The sequence below is a fragment of the Cololabis saira genome, chromosome 13, assembly GCF_033807715.1.
Source record: "Cololabis saira isolate AMF1-May2022 chromosome 13, fColSai1.1, whole genome shotgun sequence".
Lineage (NCBI taxonomy): Eukaryota > Metazoa > Chordata > Actinopteri > Beloniformes > Belonidae > Cololabis > Cololabis saira.
This window is the reverse complement of record NC_084599.1, coordinates 47124908-47149299: the sequence shown is the minus strand read 5'-3', so window position 1 is coordinate 47149299 and position 24392 is coordinate 47124908. Positions and strand designations below refer to the sequence as shown.

General features: G+C 51.8%; 1 protein-coding gene across 3 annotated transcripts; it reads right to left on the bottom strand.

The window, feature by feature from the left end:
* Positions 1-20050, bottom strand: tbc1d7 (TBC1 domain family, member 7). Of its 3 annotated transcripts, XM_061738939.1 has the most exons (9): positions 19889-20050; positions 17583-17723; positions 14413-14493; positions 11851-11885; positions 8570-8725; positions 8203-8340; positions 6415-6560; positions 1955-2084; positions 1-421 (listed from the first exon to the last, which is right to left on the bottom strand). In XM_061738939.1, exons 2-9 carry the CDS (start codon positions 17695-17697, stop codon positions 335-337), a joined length of 888 nt encoding a protein of 295 aa, XP_061594923.1. In that variant the 5' UTR covers positions 17698-17723; positions 19889-20050; the 3' UTR covers positions 1-334. The 3 variants fall into 3 exon arrangements, with proteins under 3 accessions (XP_061594923.1, XP_061594921.1, XP_061594922.1); XM_061738937.1 differs by lacking the exon at positions 11851-11885 and having other exon boundaries at positions 8570-8760; XM_061738938.1 differs by lacking the exon at positions 11851-11885 and having other exon boundaries at positions 8570-8760; positions 17583-17719.
* Positions 20051-24392: the final 4342 nt, after the last annotated feature.

Sequence of the window (24392 nt, the reverse complement as noted above, 5' to 3'; positions counted from 1 at the left end):
TGTGTTTTATTTATGTATTTATTGTGTTTATTCTGACGTTACAGTTTCTTAAAGAAAACATTATTAAACACCATAACTTTGTGTTTTGCCTTGAGTTTTTAATCAGTTTGGAAGCCGTTGCCGCGGCGACTACAGTCTCGCTGCTCTGAGGCGTGTCCGTCAGTCAGAACCGGGACCGGGTCTAAGTCCAGGGTCAGGATCCGGGTCCGGGTCCCAGGTCCAGAACCGAGATCCGGGTCCAGAACCGGGACCAGGACCGAGATCCGGGTTCAGGGTCAGGATCCGGGTCCTGCTGGGCCCTGAATGTCTCTCCTCCTCCGTCGTGGTTCTGGTTCTACACAGCGTGGGTTGGGTTTCCACAGTATTTGTGCCACAGGTCGATGGCTTTGGTGACGATGGCGTCGGTGTTTTCCTGAGGGATCTGGAGGAAGAAGAAGAGGAGAGAGACTGATATGTTAATACCAACTCCATATGATGAAGTTCCTGACTGACTGATATGTTAATACCAACTCCATATGATGAAGTTCCTGACTGACTCATATGTTAATACCAACCCATTTGGCCACAGACACATCTGACTGTAAATTGTTTTTTGTCTCTCACTTGGCTTGTTTATTCCTGACTTGTGTGTTTTGAACTTACTGTATAAAAGTCATGATTCCAACCACTCTGGGTCAGCACACCAACCCAGACACGCTCTGTAGGTCTGCTCACCGCCGGCTACTGAATAAAACTCTCTACACCACAGACTAAAACTCTCTACACCACAGACTAAAACTCTCTACACCACAGACTAAAACTAAATACACCACAGACTAAAACTCTCTACACCACAGACTAAAACTCTCTACACCACAGACTAAAACTCTCTACACCACAGACTAAAACTCTCTACACCACAGACTAAAACTCTCTACACCACAGACTAAAACTCTCTACACCACAGACTAAAACTAAATACACCACAGACTAAAACTAAATACACCACAGACTAAAACTAAATACACCACAGACTAAAACTCTCTACACCACAGACTAAAACTAAATACACCACAGACTAAAACTAAATACACCACAGACTAAAACTCTCTACACCACAGACTAAAACTAAATACACCACAGACTAAAACTCTCTACACCACAGACTAAAACTCTCTACACCACAGACTAAAACTCTCTACACCACAGACTAAAACTCTCTACACCACAGACTAAAACTCTCTACACCACAGACTAAAACTCTCTACACCACAGACTAAAACTCTCTACACCACAGACTAAAACTAAATACACCACAGACTAAAACTAAATACACCACAGACTAAAACTAAATACACCACAGACTAAAACTCTCTACACCACAGACTAAAACTCTCTACACCACAGACTAAAACTCTCTACACCACAGACTAAAACTCTCTACACCACAGAATAAAACTCTCTACACCACAGACTAAAACTCTCTACACCACAGACTAAAACTAAATACACCACAGACTAAAACTAAATACACCACAGACTAAAACTCTCTACACCACAGACTAAAACTCTCTACACCACAGACTAAAACTCTCTACACCACAGACTAAAACTCTCTACACCACAGACTAAAACTAAATACACCACAGACTAAAACTCTCTACACCACAGACTAAAACTCTCTACACCACAGACTAAAACTAAATACACCACAGACTAAAACTAAATACACCACAGACTAAAACTCTCTACACCACAGACTAAAACTCTCTACACCACAGACTAAAACTAAATACACCACAGACTAAACTAAATACACCACAGACTAAAACTCTCTGTTTCCCCCGGACCGCCGGTCCAGAGTGAGTTCCAGAATAAAAGACTCACGTTGGACAGGAAGTTGACGGCGCCCTCCAGAATAAAAGACTCACGTTGGACAGGAAGTTGACGGCGCCCTCCAGAATAAAAGACTCACGTTGGACAGGAAGTTGACGGCGCCCTCGGCCCGGCTGATCCCCAGCAGAACCATCTTGTAGCTCAGCAGAATCTCCAGAGCCACGAAGACCAGGATCTTGCAGGAACCGCTGATCACCTTGTCCCAGACCCTGGAACCAGAACCAGAACCAGAACAGATCAGAATCAGAACCAGGACCAGGACCTGGACCAGGACCAGACCCTGGAACCAGAACCAGAACCAGAATCAGAACCAGAACCAGGACCAGGACCAGGACCTGGACCAGGACCTGGAACCAGAACCAGAACCAGAACAGATCAGAATCTAATTTAAAATGTTATTACTTGCATATAAAGCCCAAAACAGCTTAGCTCTGCAGTATTTACAAGACCTGATAGTGCCTTATGTTCCTGGCAGAGCTCTGCGTTCTCAGGGTGCAGGTTTACTCGTAGTTCCTAGAGTATCTAAATGTAGATTTGGAGGGCGGGCGTTCTGCTATCAGGCACCATCACTATGGAACCAACTTAGTAATCGGCAGGCTTGGCGTGCTCACTCAAAAAGAGTAAAAATGTGTGGACACGTTTGGGCTTGCAGCCGTCCTCAACAATGAATAATGAAGTGGGTGTCCCCCATTTATCAGAAGCCAGCTGACTCTGATCAACGCTAAACCAATCAGAATAAAAATATACATAAAGCTGGAAGAGCCATGACAATATTTAAATAACATGAAAAGAAATAGAAAATATGAGTACGTCAAAGAAAAATAATAGAAAATATGAGTACATCAAAGAAAAATAATAGAAAATATGAGTACATCAAAGAAAAATAATAGAAAATATGAGTACATCAAAGAAAAATAATAGAAAATATGAGTACATCAAAGAAAAATACTGAATTAATACAACTAGAAGGATATTTCAGTAAGCCACAGAAAACCCAAGAATCCACTAAAAAAATACTAACAAAATACAAGAAAATGTGCCTAGATCCATAATGGCATCGGGAATAGAGGAGTTTCCTGGGGGGGGGATATACCTGCAGGAGGAGGAGGGGGGGGGATATACCTGCAGGAGGAGGGGGGGGGGGGGGGGGATATACCTGCAGGAGGAGGAGGGGGGGGGGGGGGGGGATATACCTGCAGGAGGAGGAGGGGGGGGGGGATATACCTGCAGGAGGAGGAGGGGGGGGGATATACCTGCAGGAGGAGGAGGGGGGGGGGGGGATATACCTGCAGGAGGAGGAGGGGGGGGGGGGGATATACCTGCAGGAGGAGGGGGGGGGGGGGGGATATACCTGCAGGAGGAGGAGGGGGGGGGATATACCTGCAGGAGGAGGAGGGGGGGGGGGGGGATATACCTGCAGGAGGAGGGGGGGGGGGGGGGGGATATACCTGCAGGAGGAGGGGGGGGGGGGGGGATATACCTGCAGGAGGAGGGGGGGGGGGGGGGATATACCTGCAGGAGGAGGAGGGGGGGGGGATATACCTGCAGGAGGAGGAGGGGGGGGGGGGGGATATACCTGCAGGAGGAGGGGGGGGGGGGGGGGGGATATACCTGCAGGAGGAGGAGGAGGGGGGGGGGGATATACCTGCAGGAGGAGGGGGGGATATACCTGCAGGAGGAGGAGGGGGGGGGGGGGGGATATACCTGCAGGAGGAGGGGGGGGGGGGGGGGATATACCTGCAGGAGGAGGGGGGGGGGGGGGGGGGGATATACCTGCAGGAGGAGGAGGGGGGGGGGGGGGATATACCTGCAGGAGGAGGGGGGGGGGGGGATATACCTGCAGGAGGAGGGGGGGGGATATACCTGCAGGAGGAGGGGGGGGGGGGGATATACCTGCAGGAGGAGGGGGGGGGGATATACCTGCAGGAGGAGGAGGGGGGGGGGGGGGATATACCTGCAGGAGGAGGGGGGGGGGGGGGGGGGATATACCTGCAGGAGGAGGAGGGGGGGGGGGGGATATACCTGCAGGAGGAGGGGGGGGGGGGATATACCTGCAGGAGGAGGGGGGGGATATACCTGCAGGAGGAGGAGGGGGGGATATACCTGCAGGAGGAGGAGGGGGGGGGGGGGGATATACCTGCAGGAGGAGGGGGGGGGGGGGGGGGGATATACCTGCAGGAGGAGGAGGGGGGGGGGGGGATATACCTGCAGGAGGAGGGGGGGGGGATATACCTGCAGGAGGAGGAGGGGGGGGGGGATATACCTGCAGGAGGAGGGGGGGGGGGGGGGATATACCTGCAGGAGGAGGGGGGGGGGGGATATACCTGCAGGAGGAGGAGGAGGGGGGGGGATATACCTGCAGGAGGAGGGGGGGGGGGATATACCTGCAGGAGGAGGGGGGGGGGGGGGGGATATACCTGCAGGAGGAGGAGGGGGGGGGGGGGGATATACCTGCAGGAGGAGGGGGGGGGGGGGGGATATACCTGCAGGAGGAGGAGGGGGGGGGGGATATACCTGCAGGAGGAGGAGGGGGGGGGGATATACCTGCAGGAGGAGGGGGGGGGGGATATACCTGCAGGAGGAGGGGGGGGGGGGATATACCTGCAGGAGGAGGAGGGGGGGGGATATACCTGCAGGAGGAGGAGGGGGGGGGGGGGGATATACCTGCAGGAGGAGGAGGGGGGGGGGGATATACCTGCAGGAGGAGGAGGGGGGGGGATATACCTGCAGGAGGAGGAGGGGGGGGGGGGGGGATATACCTGCAGGAGGAGGGGGGGGGATGGGGGGGGGGGGGGGGATACCTGGCAGGGGGGGAGGGGGGGGGGGGGAGGGGGGGGGGGGGGGGGGGGGGGGGGGGGGGGGGGGATATACCTGCAGGAGGAGGAGGGGGGGGGGATATACCTGCAGGAGGAGGGGGGGGGGGGATATACCTGCAGGAGGAGGGGGGGGGGGGGGATATACCTGCAGGAGGAGGGGGGGGGGATGATATACCTGCAGGAGGAGGGGGGGGGGGGGATATACCTGCAGGAGGAGGAGGGGGGGGGGGGGATATACCTGCAGGAGGAGGAGGAGGGGGGGGGGGGATATACCTGCAGGAGGAGGGGGGGGGGGATATACCTGCAGGAGGAGGGGGGGGGGGGGATATACCTGCAGGAGGAGGGGGGGGGGGGGATATACCTGCAGGAGGAGGGGGGGGGGGGGGGGATATACCTGCAGGAGGAGGGGGGGGGGGGGGGGGATATACCTGCAGGAGGAGGGGGGGGGGGGGGGGGATATACCTGCAGGAGGACCTCTGTAGACTGGACTAGGGCAGACCCTATGGTGCGTTCAGGGACCGTGGGAACACTCACCTCTGCAGACTACTCTCCGGCAGACCTATGGTGCGTTCAGGGACAGCAGGAACACTCACCTCTGCAGACTACTCTCCGGCAGACCTATGGTGCGTTCAGGGACCCTATGGTGCGTTCAGGGACAGCAGGAACACTCACCTCTGCAGACTACTCTCCGGCAGACCTATGGTGCGTTCAGGGACCCTATGGTGCGTTCAGGGACAGCAGGAACACCCACCTCTGCAGACTACTCTCCGGCAGACCTATGGTGCGTTCAGGGACCCTATGGTGCGTTCAGGGACAGCAGGAACACCCACCTCTGCAGACTACTCTCCGGCAGACCTATGGTGCGTTCAGGGACCCTATGGTGCGTTCAGGGACAGCAGGAACACCCACCTCTGCAGACTACTCTCCGGCAGACCTATGGTGCGTTCAGGGACCCTATGGTGCGTTCAGGGACAGCAGGAACACTCACCTCTGCAGACTACTCTCCGGCAGACCTATGGTGCGTTCAGGGACCCTATGGTGCGTTCAGGGACAGCAGGAACACTCACCTCTGCAGACTACTCTCCGGCAGACCTATGGTGCGTTCAGGGACCCTATGGTGCGTTCAGGGACAGCAGGAACACTCACCTCTGCAGACTACTCTCCGGCAGACCTATGGTGCGTTCAGGGACCCTATGGTGCGTTCAGGGACAGTAGGACAGCAGGAACTCTCACCTCTGCAGACTACTCTCCGGCAGACCTATGGTGCGTTCAGGGACCCTATGGTGCGTTCAGGGACAGTAGGACAGCAGGAACACCCACCTCTGCAGACTACTCTCCGGCAGACCTGAGGGGCGTTCAGGGACCGTGTGGTGCGTTCAGGGACCGTAGGAACACTCACCTCTGCAGACTACTCTCCGGCAGACCTATGGTGCGTTCAGGGACCCTATGGTGCGTTCAGGGACAGTAGGACAGCAGGAACACCCACCTCTGCAGACTACTCTCCGGCAGACCTGTGGTGCGTTCAGGGACCATGGGAACACTCACCTCTGCAGACTACTCTCCGGCAGACCTGTGGTGCGTTCAGGGACAGCAGGAACTCTCACCTCTGCAGACTACTCTCCGGCAGACCTGATGGTGCGTTCAGGGACCATGGGAACACCCACCTCTGCAGACTACTCTCCGGCAGACCTGTGGTGCGTTCAGGGACCGTAGGAACACCCACCTCTGCAGACTACTCTCCGGCAGACCTCCAGCGAAGCAGCGCTGGAACCAGAGACTGTACGGCAGCTCCGCTAACGCTCCACTCGTCCTCAGGTGGAGGTGGAGACGGGAATCCTCCTGGATCAGGTAGTGCTCCAGGGACTTGGGCTGGGGGAACAGAGGGGTCAGAGGTCACAGAGGGGTCAGAGGTCAGGGGAATCCTCCTGGATCAGGTAGTGCTCCAGGGACTTGGGCTGGGGGAACAGAGAGGTCAGAGGTCAGAGGTTACAGAGGGGTCAGAGGTCAGGGGGGGAACAGAGGGGTCAGAGGTCACCGGGTCAGGGGGAACAACAGATATCCAATCCCTCGTCTCATCTCATCTTGATTATCACCCAGTAATCTGGTCAAATGCCTCTAAACAAGAACTAAACTAATCCAGTTTTAACCCAAAACAGAGCTGTGAGATAATTAAACAATCAGATAATTAGATAATCAGATAATTAGATAATTAGATAGATTACTGGAATACTGGAAACATTTGTGTTTGGTGATTCTGTCTGTCGAGGACGTTGAAGATGCTTCATAATTTGATTTATGATAGCAGGATTTCTCTTGATCGTCCTCATGATAGGAGGAGGGGGATTCCTGGTCTACCGACAAACGCGTAAGTCGTCGACAGCTGTTCTGGCTCTTTCAGAGCTGCCGGACGTGGCTGAAGGATCAAGCAAGGTGATCAACACTCAGACTTTAACGCTGGGGGAGCAAAGCCGTAAGCTGGATGTGATTCTTGAACAGAATCTCAGGTTAGCGGCGTCTTTGAGCTCATTGGTAAGATGGATAAGACCTTGGAGAAGTTGGAAGCTCGGCTTGGCGGGAATTTATCACAAATTCATCTGATTGGAGTCGCCATTGATGAACCAGAGACTGAAGGCAGACGGAAAATTACTGAGGCCTGTTTTCTTACAATATAATTGTTGATTCTATAATCTGGCCTTGACAGAGCGGTTTGGACGATCGCTCTGGTCACAATCTCCCTGGTGGAATGTAAACAAGGTGACTCTGCCCCCACTAACCCTCCCCTCTCAGGAACATCTGTGGACCTGTTTCAGAACTGACCGAGCCGCCTGATAACATCAAGGACATTGGCTGAGGAAGCTCTGAGAGAAGTTCACGGACTTACCGCTACACACACTTACTGATAACCACCTCCCTCAACTCAACGCCTTCCTCAGCCCCTCCCTCTTATCAGCCCCCCCAACAGTCTCCGGGTTTCGAGCGCCACGAAGTCACGGCGATCACTTGGATGTGCTGTGAGGGATTATTAGGGATTATTCTGACCAGGTGAGGGATTATGAGGGATTATTCTGACCAGGTGAGGGATTATTAGGGATTATGAGGGATTATGAGGGATTATTCTCACCAGGTGAGGGATTATTAGGGATTATGAGGGATTATGAGGGATTATTCTCACCAGGTGAGGGATTATTAGGGATTATGAGGGATTATTAGGGATTATTCTCACCAGGTGAGGGATTATTAGGGATTATTCTCACCAGGTGAGGGATTATGAGGGATTATTCTCACCAGGTGAGGGATTATTAGGGATTATTAGGGATTATTCTCACCAGGTGAGGGATTATTAGGGATTATTCTCACCAGGTGAGGGATTATTAGGGATTATTAGGGATTATTCTCACCAGGTGAGGGATTATGAGGGATTATGAGGGATTATTCTCACCAGGTGAGGGATTATTAGGGATTTTGAGGGATTATTCTCCCCAGGTGAGGGATTATGAGGGATTATTCTCACCAGGTGAGGGATGGAGTCCCCGAACTTGTGGTGGAACTGGTTGATGAAGGTCTTCACCAGCCAGTAACAGTCGACGGGGTCATCCACGATTTCCTCCATGGCTCTGCTGATGGACAGGAAGTCCTGGTTGTCCTGGTTCTGGAGGAAAACACCTCATCACCGTGACATCATCACCGTGACATCATCACTGACTGTTTCCAGCATCAATAACCCTTTTATAACCCGAATATGATCAATAACCCAAATTTGCACGGCCATGTAAACACCAATAACCCCTTTGAATAACCAGAATTTGCTCATATTCTTGTTTTCTGGTATATTCTGGTGCCGGGGGGTCTCAGATCTTACCGGGGGGGTCAGGTCTTACCGGGGGGGGGGTCTCGGAGCAGCGCGGCAGCACCTGGCTCTCCAGCTGGAACATGCGCAGGTAGACGAGGGTGGGCGGCGAGGCCGGGACGATGTACCTCATCACCTCCAGGGCCTCCACCAGGTCCTGGTACTGCTGCCTCCTGTAGCCCCCCACCTGGGGGTGGGATTCACTGTGGGGGGGCAGGACGCCTGGGGGGGGAGAGAGGTCAGTGAGGGGGGGAAACCTAACCTCAACCCCTAACCCCTAACCCCTAACCCCTAACCCCTAACCTCAACCCCTAACCTCAACCCCTAACCCCTAACCTCCACCAGGTCCTGGTACTGCTGCCTCCTGTAGCCCCCCACCTGGGGGTGGGAGTCACTGTGGGGGGGCAGGACGCCTGGGGGGGACAGGTTAGTGAGGGGGGGAACCTAACCTCAACCCCTAACCCCTAACCTCAACCCCTAACCTCAACCCCTAACCCCTAACCCCTAACCCTTAACCCCAACCCCTAACCCCAACCCCTAACCCCTAACCTCAACCCCTAACCCCTAACCCCTAACCCTTAACCCCAACCCCTAACCCCAACCCCTAACCCCTAACCCCTAACCCCTAACCTCAACCCCTAACCCCTAACCTCAACCCCTAACCCCTAACCTCAACCCCTAACCTCAACCCCTAACCTCAACCCCTAACCCCTAACCCCTAACCCCTAACCCCTAACCTCAACCCCTAACCTCAACCCCTAACCCCTAACCCCTAACCCTTAACCCCAACCCCTAACCCCAACCCCTAACCCCTAACCCCTAACCTCAACCCCTAACCCCTAACCCCTAACCCTTAACCCCAACCCCTAACCCCAACCCCTAACCTCAACCCCTAACCCCTAACCTCAACCCCTAACCTCAACCCCTAACCCCTAACCCCTAACCCCTAACCCCTAACCCCAAACCTCCACCCCTAACCCCTAACCCCTAACCTCCACCAGGTCCTGGTACTGCTGCCTCCTGTAGCCCCCCACCTGGGGGTGGGAGTCACTGTGGGGGGGCAGGACGCCTGGGGGGGACAGGTTAGTGAGGGGGGGAACCTAACCTCAACCCCTAACCCCTAACCTCAACCCCTAACCTCAACCCCTAACCCCTAACCTCAACCCCTAACCTCAACCCCTAACCCCTAACCCCTAACCCCTAACCTCAACCCCTAACCCCAACCCCTAACCCCTAACCCCTAACCTCAACCCCTAACCCTTAACCCCAACCCCTAACCCCAACCCCTAACCCCTAACCCCTAACCCTTAACCCCAACCCCTAACCCCAACCCCTAACCTCAACCCCTAACCCCTAACCTCAACCCCTAACCTCAACCCCTAACCCCTAACCCCTAACCCTTAACCCCAACCCCTAACCCCAACCCCTAACCTCAACCCCTAACCCCTAACCTCAACCCCTAACCCCTAACCCTTAACCCCAACCCCTAACCCCAACCCCTAACCCCAACCCCTAACCTCAACCCCTAACCTCAACCCCTAACCCCTAACCCCTAACCCCAACCCCTAACCCCTAACCTCAACCCCTAACCCCAACCCCTAACCCCTAACCTCAACCCCTAACCTCAACCCCTAACCCCTAACCCCTAACCTCCACCAGGTCCTGGTACTGCTGCCTCCTGTAGCCCCCCACCTGGGGGTGGGAGTCACTGTGGGGGGGCAGGACGCCTGGGGGGGACAGGTTAGTGAGGGGGGGAACCTAACCTCAACCCCTAACCCCTAACCTCAACCCCTAACCTCAACCCCTAACCCCTAACCTCAACCCCTAACCTCAACCCCTAACCCCTAACCCCTAACCCCTAACCTCAACCCCTAACCCCAACCCCTAACCCCTAACCCCTAACCTCAACCCCTAACCCTTAACCCCAACCCCTAACCCCAACCCCTAACCCCTAACCCCTAACCCTTAACCCCAACCCCTAACCCCAACCCCTAACCTCAACCCCTAACCCCTAACCTCAACCCCTAACCTCAACCCCTAACCCCTAACCCCTAACCCTTAACCCCAACCCCTAACCCCAACCCCTAACCTCAACCCCTAACCCCTAACCTCAACCCCTAACCCCTAACCCTTAACCCCAACCCCTAACCCCAACCCCTAACCCCAACCCCTAACCTCAACCCCTAACCTCAACCCCTAACCCCTAACCCCTAACCCCAACCCCTAACCCCTAACCTCAACCCCTAACCCCAACCCCTAACCCCTAACCTCAACCCCTAACCTCAACCCCTAACCCCTAACCCCTAACCCTTAACCCCAACCCCTAACCCCAACCCCTAACCTCAACCCCTAACCCCTAACCTCAACCCCTAACCCCTAACCCCTAACCCTTAACCCCAACCCCTAACCCCAACCCCTAACCCCAACCCCTAACCTCAACCCCTAACCTCAACCCCTAACCCCTAACCCCAACCCCTAACCCCTAACCTCAACCCCTAACCCCAACCCCTAACCCCTAACCTCAACCCCTAACCTCAACCCCTAACCCCCAACCCCTAACCCTTAACCCCAACCCCTAACCCCTAACCCTTAACCCCTAACCCCTAACCCTTAACCCCAACCCCTAACCCCAACCCCTAACCCCAACCCCTAACCCCTAACCTCAACCCCTAACCCCAACCCCTAACCCCTAACCTCAACCCCTAACCTCAACCCCTAACCCCTAACCCCTAACCCTTAACCCCAACCCCTAACCCCAACCCCTAACCCCTAACCCCTAACCTCAACCCCTAACCTCAACCCCTAACCCCTAACCCCTAACCCTTAACCCCAACCCCTAACCCCAACCCCTAACCTCAACCCCTAACCCCTAACCTCAACCCCTAACCCCTAACCTCAACCCCTAACCCCTAACCTCAACCCCTAACTCCTAACCTCAACCCCTAACCTCAACCCCTAACCCCTAACCCCTAACCCTTAACCCCAACCCCTAACCTCAACCCCTAACCTCAACCCCTAACCTCAACCCCTAACCCCTAACCTCAACCCCTAACCCCTAACCCCTAACCTCAACCCCTAACCCCTAACCCCTAACCTCAACCCCTAACCCCTAACCCCTAACCCCTAACCTCAACCCCTAACCCCTAACCCCTAACCCCTAACCTCAACCCCTAACCCCTAACCCCTAACCTCAACCCCTAACCCCTAACCCCTAACCTCAACCCCTAACCCCTAACCCCTAACCTCAACCCCTAACCCCTAACCCCTAACCTCCACCAGGTCCTGGTACTGCTGCCTCCTGTAGCCCCCCACCTGGGGGTGGGAGTCGCTGTGGGGGGGCAGCACGCCTGGGGGGGACAGGTTAGTGAGGGGGGGGAACCTAACCTCAACCCCTAACCCCTAACCTCAACCCCTAACCTCAACCCCTAACCCCTAACCTCAACCCCTAACCTCAACCCCTAACCCCTAACCCTTAACCTCAACCCCTAACCCCTAACCCCTAACCCCAACCCCTAACCCCTAACCCCTAACCTCAACCCCTAACCTCAACCCCTAACCCTTAACCCCAACCCCTAACCCCTAACCCCTAACCTCCACCCCTAACCCCAACCCCTAACCCCTAACCCCTAACCTCAACCCCTAACCCCTAACCCTTAACCTCAACCCCTAACCTCAACCCCTAACCCCTAACCCCTAACCTCCACCAGGTCCTGGTACTGCTGCCTCCTGTAGCCCCCCACCTGGGGGTGGGAGTCACTGTGGGGGGGCAGGACGCCTGGGGGGGGGGGGACAGTTACTGAGGCGGGGAAACCGTAGGTCCGTAGGGCATCATCGATGCGTACCCTACGGCACGCACCTCCCAAAAATTGTAACAATGCATCGAGGCGACGCAGAGGAGAGGGCTGTGATTGGTTCATTGGTAGCAACGTGTGAGGTTAATAATTAGTTTTGTGCTTATGAAACCATTAGGATCAGAATCAAATCAGAGAGGTGACTGTGTTTCAGACAGGATTATCACATGTTACCAGTTACAACAGCCACTCCCTAAACTGCTCAGGGGTTTGGGCTGGTCCACAACTGTCTCATGGTCAGCTGGATATTCTGTTGGAAAACCCTCAACAGAAAGGATGTCTGTTTGCTCTGCATACCATAGATTAGTTGTTATTCAACTGAAATGTCCTGTTTATCCGTTTGTTTCCTGCCATTGTCCATCCACTGTCTACCATTGGTTGTCTTCACATAGCCGACGCCTGTCAGTTTTACCAATAAATACCTGATGCAAAAAGGGAAGCATTTGTTGAGAGCCAGAGAGAGAGCCATGTTGCTCTGCAAGCTCCGACTTTGCTTCCCTTCTGCAGAAGGCCTGAAAAATCATTTCTAACAGTCTCTGTGTCTTTCCTAAGTTATTAATTTATGTATGTTGATTTAGGAACCTAACAAACGCATTTCCGGTGTCCGGTCTGAAGCAGTCGTGAACTTTCAGCGCTCTTGTTTTTTACACAATAGTTGTCCTTATCTCTTTGATTCACTGTGACCGGAAAAGTCGGATAAACCATTCAGGAAAAGATCACGAATTAGCGGTCGCGGGGGGAACTGCACCGCGGAGAAATGGAGTGACGGAGAAGTCCGAAGGTTCACGACGGCGTCCCGGCGACGGCATCACGGTGACGGCGTCGCGGTGACGGCGTTGCGGTGACAGCATCACGGTGACGGCGTCACCGTGTCAAGGTGACGGCATCACGGTGACGGCATCACGGTGACGGCGTCGCGGTGACGGCGTCGCGGTGACGGCATCACGGTGACGGCATCACGGTGACGGCATCACGGTGACTGCGTCGCGGTGACGGCGTCACGGCGACGGCGTCGCGGTGACGGCATCACGGTGACGGCATCACGGTGACAGCATCACGGTGACGGCGTCACCGTGTCAAGGTGACGGCATCACGGTGACGGCATCACGGCGACGGCGTCACGGCGACGGCATCACGGTGACGGCATCACGGTGACGGCATCACGGTGACGGCATCGCGGTGACGGCGTCGCGGTGACGGCATCACGGTGACGGCGTGCACACGGCGTCACGGTGACGGCATCACGGTGACGGCGTGCACACGCCGTCGCGGTGACGGCGTGCACACGGCGTCGCGGTGACGGCGTGCACACAGCGTCGCGGTGACGGCGTGCACACGGCGTCACGGTGACGGCATCACGGTGACGGCGTGCACACGGCGTCGCGGTGACGGCGTGCACACAGCGTCGCGGTGACGGCGTGCACACAGCGTCGCGGTGACGGCGTGCACACGGCGTCGCGGTGACGGCGTGCACACAGCGTCGCGGTGACGGCGTGCACACGGCGTCACGGTGACGGCATCACGGTGACGGCGTGCACACAGCGTCGCGGTGACGGCGTGCACACGGCGTCGCGGTGACGGCGTGTGCACCCCGTTGGTTTGACGCAGAACCTTAATTCAGGCTCAAGGGCTTGTCTTATGATGGAATCTGTGGGCTTTCGCAGGGTGTGGCCGATCCAGCGCCATCGGTGTTTCTTGATTTCTTCTTCCACAGACTGGTTTGTTCTGGTTTGTTCTGGTTTGTTCTGGTTTGTTCTGGTTTGTTCTGGTTTGTTCTGGTTTGTTCTGGTTTGTTCTGGTTTGTTCTCCCCCAGAGTTCGGTGTTGCTGACGGTGTCTGGACATCGATGTGGAGGTGAGTGAGTGAGTGAGTGAGTGAGTGAGTGAGTGAGTGAGTGAGTGAGTGAGTGAGTGAGTGAGTGATTAGTGAGTGAGTGAGTGAGTGAGTGAGTGAGTGATTAGTGAGTGAGTGAGTGAGTGAGTGAGTGAGTGAGTGAGTGAGTGAGTGAGTGAGTGATTCTTACCCAGCAGAACTTTCCACACATGAATCCTGTACATGGAGGGAAGAGGAAACCTCTGGCTGAAGGTGCTCAGTTTCTCCACATCTGCAGGACGACAAGAGGTTACAGTTCACCACTTCATCAGGTTCATCCCTTCACCAGTTCATCACTTCACTAGTTCACCACTTCACCAGTAGATCACTTCACCAGTTCATCACTTCACCAGTTCACCACTTCACCAGTTCATCCCTTCACCAGTTCACCACTTCACTAGTTCACCACTTCACCAGTAGATCACTTCACCAGTTCATCACTTCACTAGTTCACCACTTCACCAGTAGATCACTTCACTAGTTCATCACTTCACCACTTCACCACTTCACCAGTTCATCACTTCACTAGTTCACCACTTCACTAGTTCACCACTTCACCAGTTCATCACTTCACTAGTTCATCACTTCACCAGTTCATCACTTCACTAGTTCATCACTTCACTAGTTCATCACTTCACTAGTTCATCACTTCACTAGTTCATCACTTCACTAGTTCACCACTTCACTAGTTCACCACTTCACTAGTTCACCACTTCACCAGTTCATCACTTCACTAGTTCATCACTTCACTAGTTCATCACTTCACTAGTTCATCACTTCACTATTCACTAGTTCACCACTTCACTAGTTCATCACTTCACTAGTTCATCACTTCACTATTCACCACTTCACTATTCACCACTTCACCACTTCACTAGTTCATCACTTCACCAGTTCATCACTTCACTATTCACTAGTTCACCACTTCACTAGTTCATCACTTCACTAGTTCACCACTTCACTAGTTCATCACTTCACTAGTTCACCACTTCACCACTTCACCACTTCACTAGTTCATCACTTCACCAGTTCATCACTTCACCAGTTCATCACTTCACCAGTTCATCACTTCACTATTCACTAGTTCACCACTTCACTAGTTCATCACTTCACTAGTTCATCACTTCACTAGTTCATCACTTCACTAGTTCATCACTTCACCAGTTCACCACTTCACCAGTTCATCACTTCACTAGTTCATCACTTCACCAGTTCATCACTTCACCAGTTCATCACTTCACTAGTTCATCACTTCACTAGTTCATCACTTCACTAGTTCATCACTTCACCAGTTCACCACTTCACCAGTTCATCACTTCACCAGTTCATCACTTCACCAGTTCATCACTTCACCAGTTCATCACTTCACTAGTTCATCACTTCACTAGTTCATCACTTCACTAGTTCATCACTTCACTAGTTCATCACTTCACTAGTTCATCACTTCACTAGTTCACCACTTCACTTCTTTAAGTGTTTAAAGTTAAACTGGGATGTCCCTGTGATATTGTTGCACTGACATAGTGAATAAAGTGACATAGTGAATAAAGTGACATAGTGAATAAAGTGACATAGTGAATAAAGTGACATAGTGAATAAAGTGACATAGTGAATAAAGTGACATAGTGAATAAAGTGACATAGTGAATAAAGTGAACCGAATGAGTTAAATTGTGTTTGTCAGATACTTTTTCTGCTCTCTAACTCTAACTCTAACTCTAACTCTGCTCTTTCTGTCCGTGCTGCAGAAAACAGATGTTTATTAAAGGCCCATTGGCTGAACTGACGCCTGAGTTTCTCTGAACCTAACCTGCTAGATCAGGTTAGGTTCATAGTTGCCGTAGTAACTGACTCAGGGTTTGAGTTACATCACTTTCTGGAACTGAAAACTCCAGGTTTCCCTCATCTCAGGCTTAACTAACTCAGAGTTTGTTGAACCCGCTTCCTGGAATAAATACCTCCCTGGAGACAACTATGTTGTAATAGACGCTATATAAATTAACTTTAAAGGGGACCTATTATGGCATTTAATGTATATTTTAAACAGGCCTTGAATGTCTTAAACACAATCTAAAGCTTGTTTTCTTCTACATAAATCATAAATCCAGCCTGTGGGCCATGTCTCTAGTTTTACCGCTTCTAACCTCTTTTTCTGCGCCTCATTTTTAGGGAAGGCGGGGGTATGATAATGAGGCTCTGTGCTGATTGGCTCCCTGAATGACGTGTAGCAGGGGAGGAGAATAAACCTGCTCCGCCAGAGCAGCCCGAGCCTGTAAATAAATACAACACTGAATTTTCACAAATGGAAACTTTATTGTTAAAAAAATAAATAAATAACATTTATGCACTATTTAAGCCGGATCTGCCCGGCGGATGCTGAACGCTGCCCCGGAGCCACGCCGGGCGCCCAGCATGGCTCCGCGGCGCTCAACGGAGCCATGCTGGGTGCCCGGCATGGCTCCGGGGCGCATCGCCCGTTACAGGTGATCAAACCGACAGATTTCTATGAAAATCTCGGAGGGTGAAGCTGGTCCAGCCTGGGACGTACCTCAGAAATCCCTGCTCTCAAAGCGGCTGGGAACCTGGATGATTTAGTCGGACGGACCCCGCTTTGGAAACCAGCGCAGCTTTAACCAGGGAATCTGACCGGTTCCGACCGGCCGGGACCGCAGGAACCGGCCTGGACTGGTAGCAGGGACTCCCGGGGACCGACCAGCGGAATTTCAGCCGGATCTGCCCGGCGGATGCTGCGCGACGGGCGCTGCAACCCCACGGCAGGCGCATGGCGCACGGATTGGCTCCGGAGCGCATCCGCGGCGCATCGCCCGTTAACGGGGATCAAACCGACAGATTTGTCTGAAAATCTCGGAGGGTGAAGCTGGTCCAGCCTGGGACGGACCCCCGAGGACCCAGCTCCCAAACCACCCGGGAACCTGGATGATTTAACCTGGATCCGTGTCCGACTGGCTGAAGGAAGGACCGCTCCAGCTCCGTAGAGAGCTGGTTGTGGGCGTGGTTTCAGCAGCGGAGGCTGAACCTCTGGAAATGAGCGCCTATGGTGACGTCACCATAGGCGCAGATTCAGAATGGCTCAAAAAAAGGCCACGTGACACTGGAAGACTCAGTCGGGGGGGGGGGCAGACCCTGCAGAATTCCATGGTATTTTGTCTCCCCTGTGCTGGCAGGGTGAGGGGAGACCACTTTATATATGTTAAAACAAGAAAAAACCTGTTTTTCATAATAGGTCCCCTTTAATTCTCACCCAGAGGGTTGTCCCTGGAGACAGCTATGTTATATTATTATAATTAAACTTTATCCTCACCCAGCGGGTTGTCCTTCAGCAGGATCTCCAGACTCTTCTTCTCCTCCACTCCCCGGAATCCAACCTTCTCATAATACGCTGAGCGGAAGTTCCTCTGGGGGTCGTCGGTCGTCATGACGACGCCTGGACAGGTACACCTGTCTGATGAGACACCTGTCTGGTTACACCTGCACAGTTACACCTGTCTGGTTACACCTGTCTGGTTACACCTGTCTGGTTACACCTGTCTGGTTACACCTGTCTGGTTACACCTGTCTGGTTACACCTGTCCGGTTACACCTGTCCGGTTACACCTGTCTGGTTACACCTGCCCAGTTACACCTGTCTGGTTACACCTGTCTGGTTACACCTGCCCAGTTACACCTGTCTGGTTACACCTGCCCAGTTACACCTGTCTGGTTACACCTGTCTGGTTACACCTGTCTGGTTACACCTGTCTGGTTACACCTGTCTGGTTACACCTGCCCAGTTACACCTGTCTGGTTACACCTGTCTGGTTACACCTGTCTGGTTACACCTGTCTGGTTACACCTGTCTGGTTACACCTGTCTGGTTACACCTGTCTGGTTACACCTGTATATACATATATATATACATATACATACAGGACTGTTTACATTTTAAGATTAAGATTCCCAGAATATTGTAATTTTTTGAGATAGGATATTTGAGTTTTCTTAAACTGTAAACCATGATCAGCAATATTAAAATAATAAAAGGCTTGAAATATTTCAGTTGATTTGTAATGAATCCAGAATGGATGACATGTTTGTTTTTGTAATTGCATTACAGAAAATCTAATATTCTAATTTTCTGAGACAGTTCTGTAGCTATGGTTTTGGATCATTTTGATCTTAAGTTATTAATGTGAGGTTTCCAGTTTAGTTTGCTGTCAATTTGAAATCCTTTAAATCAGGATAAAAACATTACAGGTTCATTGAATACTGACCTGCTGGATCTACTGCCCATACTTTTATTATTTTACCTCTTTTCTTATCATTTTATTTGTTATTTATGTTTTAATTGTGCCTTGCTGCTTTTAATGTTGATGTAAAACACTTTGAATTGTTCTACAGATAAACTTGCTGTTGTGATGATTTCTCATGAAAACAAACAGGTGAAGCTTAAATAGAAGCTTTTATCATCGTAAGAGGATCTTAGAACGTTAATCTTAAATAAGAATTTTATTTTTATTTATTTTATTAGTTTGCACACAATAAAAGTAACACTTGCAATCAAAATAGTAAAACAAATGTGACAGGAGACTCAAAAAGCCAACAGGCTTCTGCAGCGAAACCTCCCCTTAATTTAGGAAATAAAACAGTAATTACAAAAAACAAAAAACACAACAAGACGAAAACTATAAACCAAAACCAAGAAGGTTAAACTACATAGTTACAATCATCAACACACACACAATAATCAACCACAGGAAAAACAAATCAACAAAGAAAACTTGAAAACTGAGAATTAAATAAATCTGTACATATACATATATATATATATATATATATATATATATATATATATATATATATATATATATATATATATATATATATTTATCTGTCACCACGATATCTGAGGGAAAACTGTCCGTGTTTAGTTTTATAAAAAGGAAAATTAAAATGATTAATCTGTCTAGTTTTATATGAATGTATTTGAGAATTATAACTGAAAAAATTACTAAACGATAGTGGTAAAGAAAAAGGCAAAAACATATGTTTGTATAAAAACACACATGATGAATATTTACGTCATAAACTGAAATAATTTAGAGTTTTCTGAACAGATGAGTAGATTATTCCTAGAGTTAGAAACAGTTTCCAGTCTTACAAGTGGTTTTTGCATTAGATAAAGTTGATGAAGACTGGATGTATTTTCCCAAACAATATTAACATAAATCAAATAAGGATAAATCATAGAATAATACAGAGTTAATAATCAAGTAAATATTAATGAGATTCCGCAGTTTGCTGATGATTCTCAATGACTTCAGTTTTATTATGAATTAAATATATATGTTTTTCCAATTCAATTTCTTCTAAAAAACGAGTATGTGAGTTTTAAAGGTCTTTAGTGAACATTAGAAGGTTCATCTTAAATCAGAATGAGTGTTAAAGGTTTAGTGAACATTAGAAGGTTCATCTTAAATCAGAATGAGTTTTAAAGGTTTAGTGAACATTAGAAGGTTCATCTTAAATCAGAATGAGTTTTAAAGGTTTAGTGAACATTAGAAGGTTCATCTTAAATAAGAATGAGTTTTAAAGGTTTAGTGAACATGAAACATTAACGTTAAATCTCACCTTTTCTTCACAGATCTTCTATTAAACTCCACATTTCACTTCTTCTTCTTTTACTTTACATTCTAAATAAAAGTACAGATCCAGCCTAGAGACGCAGTTAAACCAGTTAAATCAGTTAAACCGATGTAAACATTAAACATTAAACTGTTTCCGCTGAAGCCTCGGCTCTGAATCACTTCCGGGTCGCGCCTTCAGAGTAAAAGTCCACGTTATATATCTGTACATTATCGTTGATTTCTTTACCTTGCCAAGCAAATATTCTGTAACGTATTCTTTTAAAATAATTAAAACAAGCCCTGAAGTGCGTTCAGATCTGAACTCGTCGTCTCGTCGTCTCTCATCACTGGCAAAAATGCTTTTATACTTTTATTTTGAAGCCAGTCAGCTGGAGTTCCGTGTGTCGATGACACGTGACACGCCCCCTCAAACACACACACACACACACACACACACACACACACACACACACACACACACACACACACACACTATATATATATTTATTATTATTATTATTATTATTATTATTATTATTATTATTATTATTATTATAAATTGCGTTTATTTGAGTATTTTATGTTTTTATTTGATTTGATCTTGTGTTTTCTTGTGGTGAGAGGGGAGTCGGCCTAGCGCCCTCTAGTGGCCACTTTAGGTGTTTCACAAATCACAGGGCAAACATTATAATATGCAGGACCTACAGAAGTTCCAAATGTTCACAAAAAGCATAAAATGGGTAAAATATAAATATTTTCAAATATATAGATAAAGAAATATAAACTATACTGTAGGTTACATCTACTTTTTCAATTATCTGTCCTAAAATGAAAGGGTGTATTTTCCAACAGAAGTTCAGAATCAGAATCAGAATCAGAAAGGGGGTTTATTGCCAAGTTTGTTAACACACACAAGGAATTTGTTGTGGTGATTGGTGCAATACAATAAAAATAAATATATAAAAACAAACAAATATATAGAGATAAAATAAGAGATATCCATCCATCCATCCATTGTCCACCGCATTATCCGAGTCCGGGTCGCGGGGGCAGCAGTCGGAGCAGGGATCCCCAGACTTCCCTCTCCCCGGACACCTCCTCCAGCTCTTCCGGGGGGGACTCCAAGGCGTTCCCAGGCCAGCCGAGCGACGTAGTCACTCCAGCGTGTCCTGGGTCTTCCTCGGGGCCTCCTCCCGGTGGGACATGCCCGGAACACCTCACGAGGGAGGCGTCCAGGGGGCATCCTATACAGGTGCCCGAGCCACCTCAGCTGGCTCCTCTCGATGTGGAGGAGCAGCGGCTCGACTCCGAGCTCCTCCCGGGTGACAGAGCTCCTCACCCTATCTCTAAGGGAGGAAACTCATCTCTAAGGGAGCGTCCCGCCACCCTGCGGAGGAAACTCATTTCGGCCGCTTGTATCCGGGATCCCGTTCTTTCGGTCATGACCCAGAGTTCATGACCATAGGTGAGGGTGGGAACGTAGATCGACCGGTAAACTGAGAGCTTTGCCTTTCGGCTCAGCTCCTTCTTCACCACGACGGACCGATACAATGACCGCATTACTGCGGCCGCCGCACCGAACCGCCTGTCGATCTCGCGCTCCGTTCTCCCCTCACTCGTGAACAAGACCCCAAGATACTTGAACTCCTCCACCTGAGGCAGGAACTCTCCCCCGACCTGGAGGGTGCAAGCCACCTTTTTCCGGTCGAGAACCATGGCCTCAGACTTAGAGGTGCTGATTCTCATCCCAGCTGCTTCACACTCGGCTGCAAACCGCCCCAGTGCATGCTGAAGGTCCTGGCTCGAGGGAGCCAACAAGACCACATCATCTGCAAAAAGCAGAGATGAAATCAAGTGGCTCCCGAACCGTACCCCCTCCGGCCCCTGGCTGCGCCTAGAAATTCTGTCCATAAAAATAATGAACAGAACCGGTGACAAAGGGCAGCCCTGCCGGAGTCCAACACGCACCGGGAACAAGTCTGACTTACTGCCGGCAATGCGAACCAGACTCCTGCTCCGGTCATACAGGGACCGTACAGCCCTCAGCAGAGGGCCTCCGACCCCATACTCTCGGAGCACCCCCCACAGGATGCCACGTGGGACACGGTCGAAAGCCTTCTCCAAGTCCACAAAACACATGTGGACTGGTTGGGCAAACTCCCATGCGCCCTCGAGCACCCTGCGGAGGGTGTAGAGCTGGTCCAGTGTTCCACGACCGGGACGAAAACCGCATTGTTCCTCCTGAATCCGAGGTTCGACTATCGGCCGAATTCTCCTCTCCAGCACCCTGGAATAGACTTTCCCCGGGAGGCTGAGGAGTGTGATTCCCCGGTAGTTGGAACACACTCTCCGGTCCCCCTTTTTGAAGAGAGGGACCACCACCCCGGTCTGCCAGTCCAGAGGCACTGTCCCCGACTGCCACGCGATGCTGCAGAGGCGTGTCAGCCACGACAGCCCCGCAACATCCAGAGACTTGAGGTACTCAGGGCGGATCTCATCCACCCCCGGTGCCTTGCCACTGAGGAGCTTACGAACCACCTCAGTGACTTCAGCTTGGGTAATGAATGAATCAACCTCTGAATCCCCAGCCTCTGCTTCCTCGACGGAAGGCGTGTCAGCGGGATTGAGGAGATCCTCGAAGTATTCCTTCCACCGCCCGACGATGTCCCCAGTCGAGGTCAACAGCTCCCCTCCTCCACTGTAAACAGTGTTGGCAGAGCACTGCTTCCCCCTCCTGAGGCGCCGGATGGTTTGCCAGAATTTCCTCGAGGCCGACCGGTAGTCCTCCTCCATGGCCTCCCCGAACTTTTCCCAGACCCGAGTTTTTGCTTCCGCGACCGCCCGGGCCGCAGCCCGCTTGGCCTGCCGGTACCCGTCAGCTGCCTCGGGAGTCCGCCGAGCTAGCCAGGCTCGGTAGGACTCCTTCTTCAGCTTGACGGCATCCCTTACTTCCGGTGTCCACCACCGGGTTCGGGGATTGCCGCCGCGACTGGCGCCGGAGACCTTACGGCCGCAGCTCTGGACGGCCGCGTCAACAATGGAAGTGGAGAACATGGTCCATTCGGACTCAATGTCTCCGGCCTCCCTCGGAATCCGGTCAAAGCTCTCCCGGAGGTGGGAGTTGAAGACCTCCCTGACAGGGGAATCTGCCAGACGTTCCCAGCAGACCCTCACGATACGCTTGGGTCTGCCCGGTCTGTCCAACCTCCTCCTCCGCCAGCGGATCCAACTCACCACCAGGTGGTGATCAGTTGACAGCTCAGCCCCTCTCTTCACCCGAGTGTCCAAGACATGCGGCCGGAGGTCAGATGACACGACTACAAAGTCGATCATTGACCTCCGGCCTAGGGTGTCCTGGTGCCACGTGCACTGATGGACACCCTTATGCTCGAACATGGTGTTCGTGATGGACAGACTGTGGCTAGCACAGAAGTCCAACAACAAAACACCACTCGGGTTCAGATCGGGGAGGCCGTTCCTCCCAATCACACCTCTCCAGGTAACACTGTCGCTGCCCACGTGAGCGTTGAAGTCCCCCAACAGAACGATGGAGTCCCCAGTTGGGGCACTTTCCAGCACCCCTCCCAGGGCCTCCAGGAAGGCCGGGTACTCTGCACTGCCGTTCGGCCCGTAGGCCGAAACGACAGTGAGAGACCTATCCCCGACCCGAAGGCGCAGGGAAGCGACCCTCTCGCTAAGTGGGGAGAACTCCAACACATGGCGGCTGAGCTGGGGAGCTATTAGCAAGCCCACACCAGCTCGCCGCCTCTCACCATGGGCAACTCCAGAGTGGAAGAGAGTCCAACCTCTCTCAAGGAGTTGGGTTCCAGAGCCCAGGCTGTGCGTGGAGGTGAGCCCGACTATCTCTAGTCGGTACCTCTCAGCCTCCCGCACAAGCTCAGGCTCCTTCCCCCCCAGCGAGGTGACATTCCATGTCCCTAAAGCCAGAGTCGTCGTCCGGGGATTGGGTCGCCGGGGCCCCCGCCCACGGCTGCCACCCAAATCGCACGGCACCTTCCCCTTATGAACTCTCCCGCGGGTGGTGGGCCTACGGGAGGGCGGGCCCACGTCGCTCCTTCGGGCTGCGCCCGGCCGGGTCCCGTGGGGCAAGACCCGGCCACCAGACGCTCGCCTGCGAGCCCCGACCCCAGGCCTGGCTCCAGGGTGGGGCCCCGGTAACGCCAGTCCGGGCGACGTACACTTCCTTGCTGGTTCTTGCTTCATAAGGGGCTTTGAACCGCTCTTTGTCTGACCCATCACCTAGGACCTGTTTGCCATGGGAGACCCTACCAGGGGCATTAAGCCCCGGACAACATAGCTCCTAGGATCATTCGGGTGCTCAAACCCCTCCACCACGGTAAGGTGGCGGTTCAAGGAGGGGTCTCTCTAAAATAAGAGATAGAATAAAATAAAATGTATAAACAGAAATTAGGTTAAAACAGGTTATTATTTTCATAACTACAGGATCTCACATGTAACAGTCACATGTGTTTTCATCCTGCCTGATA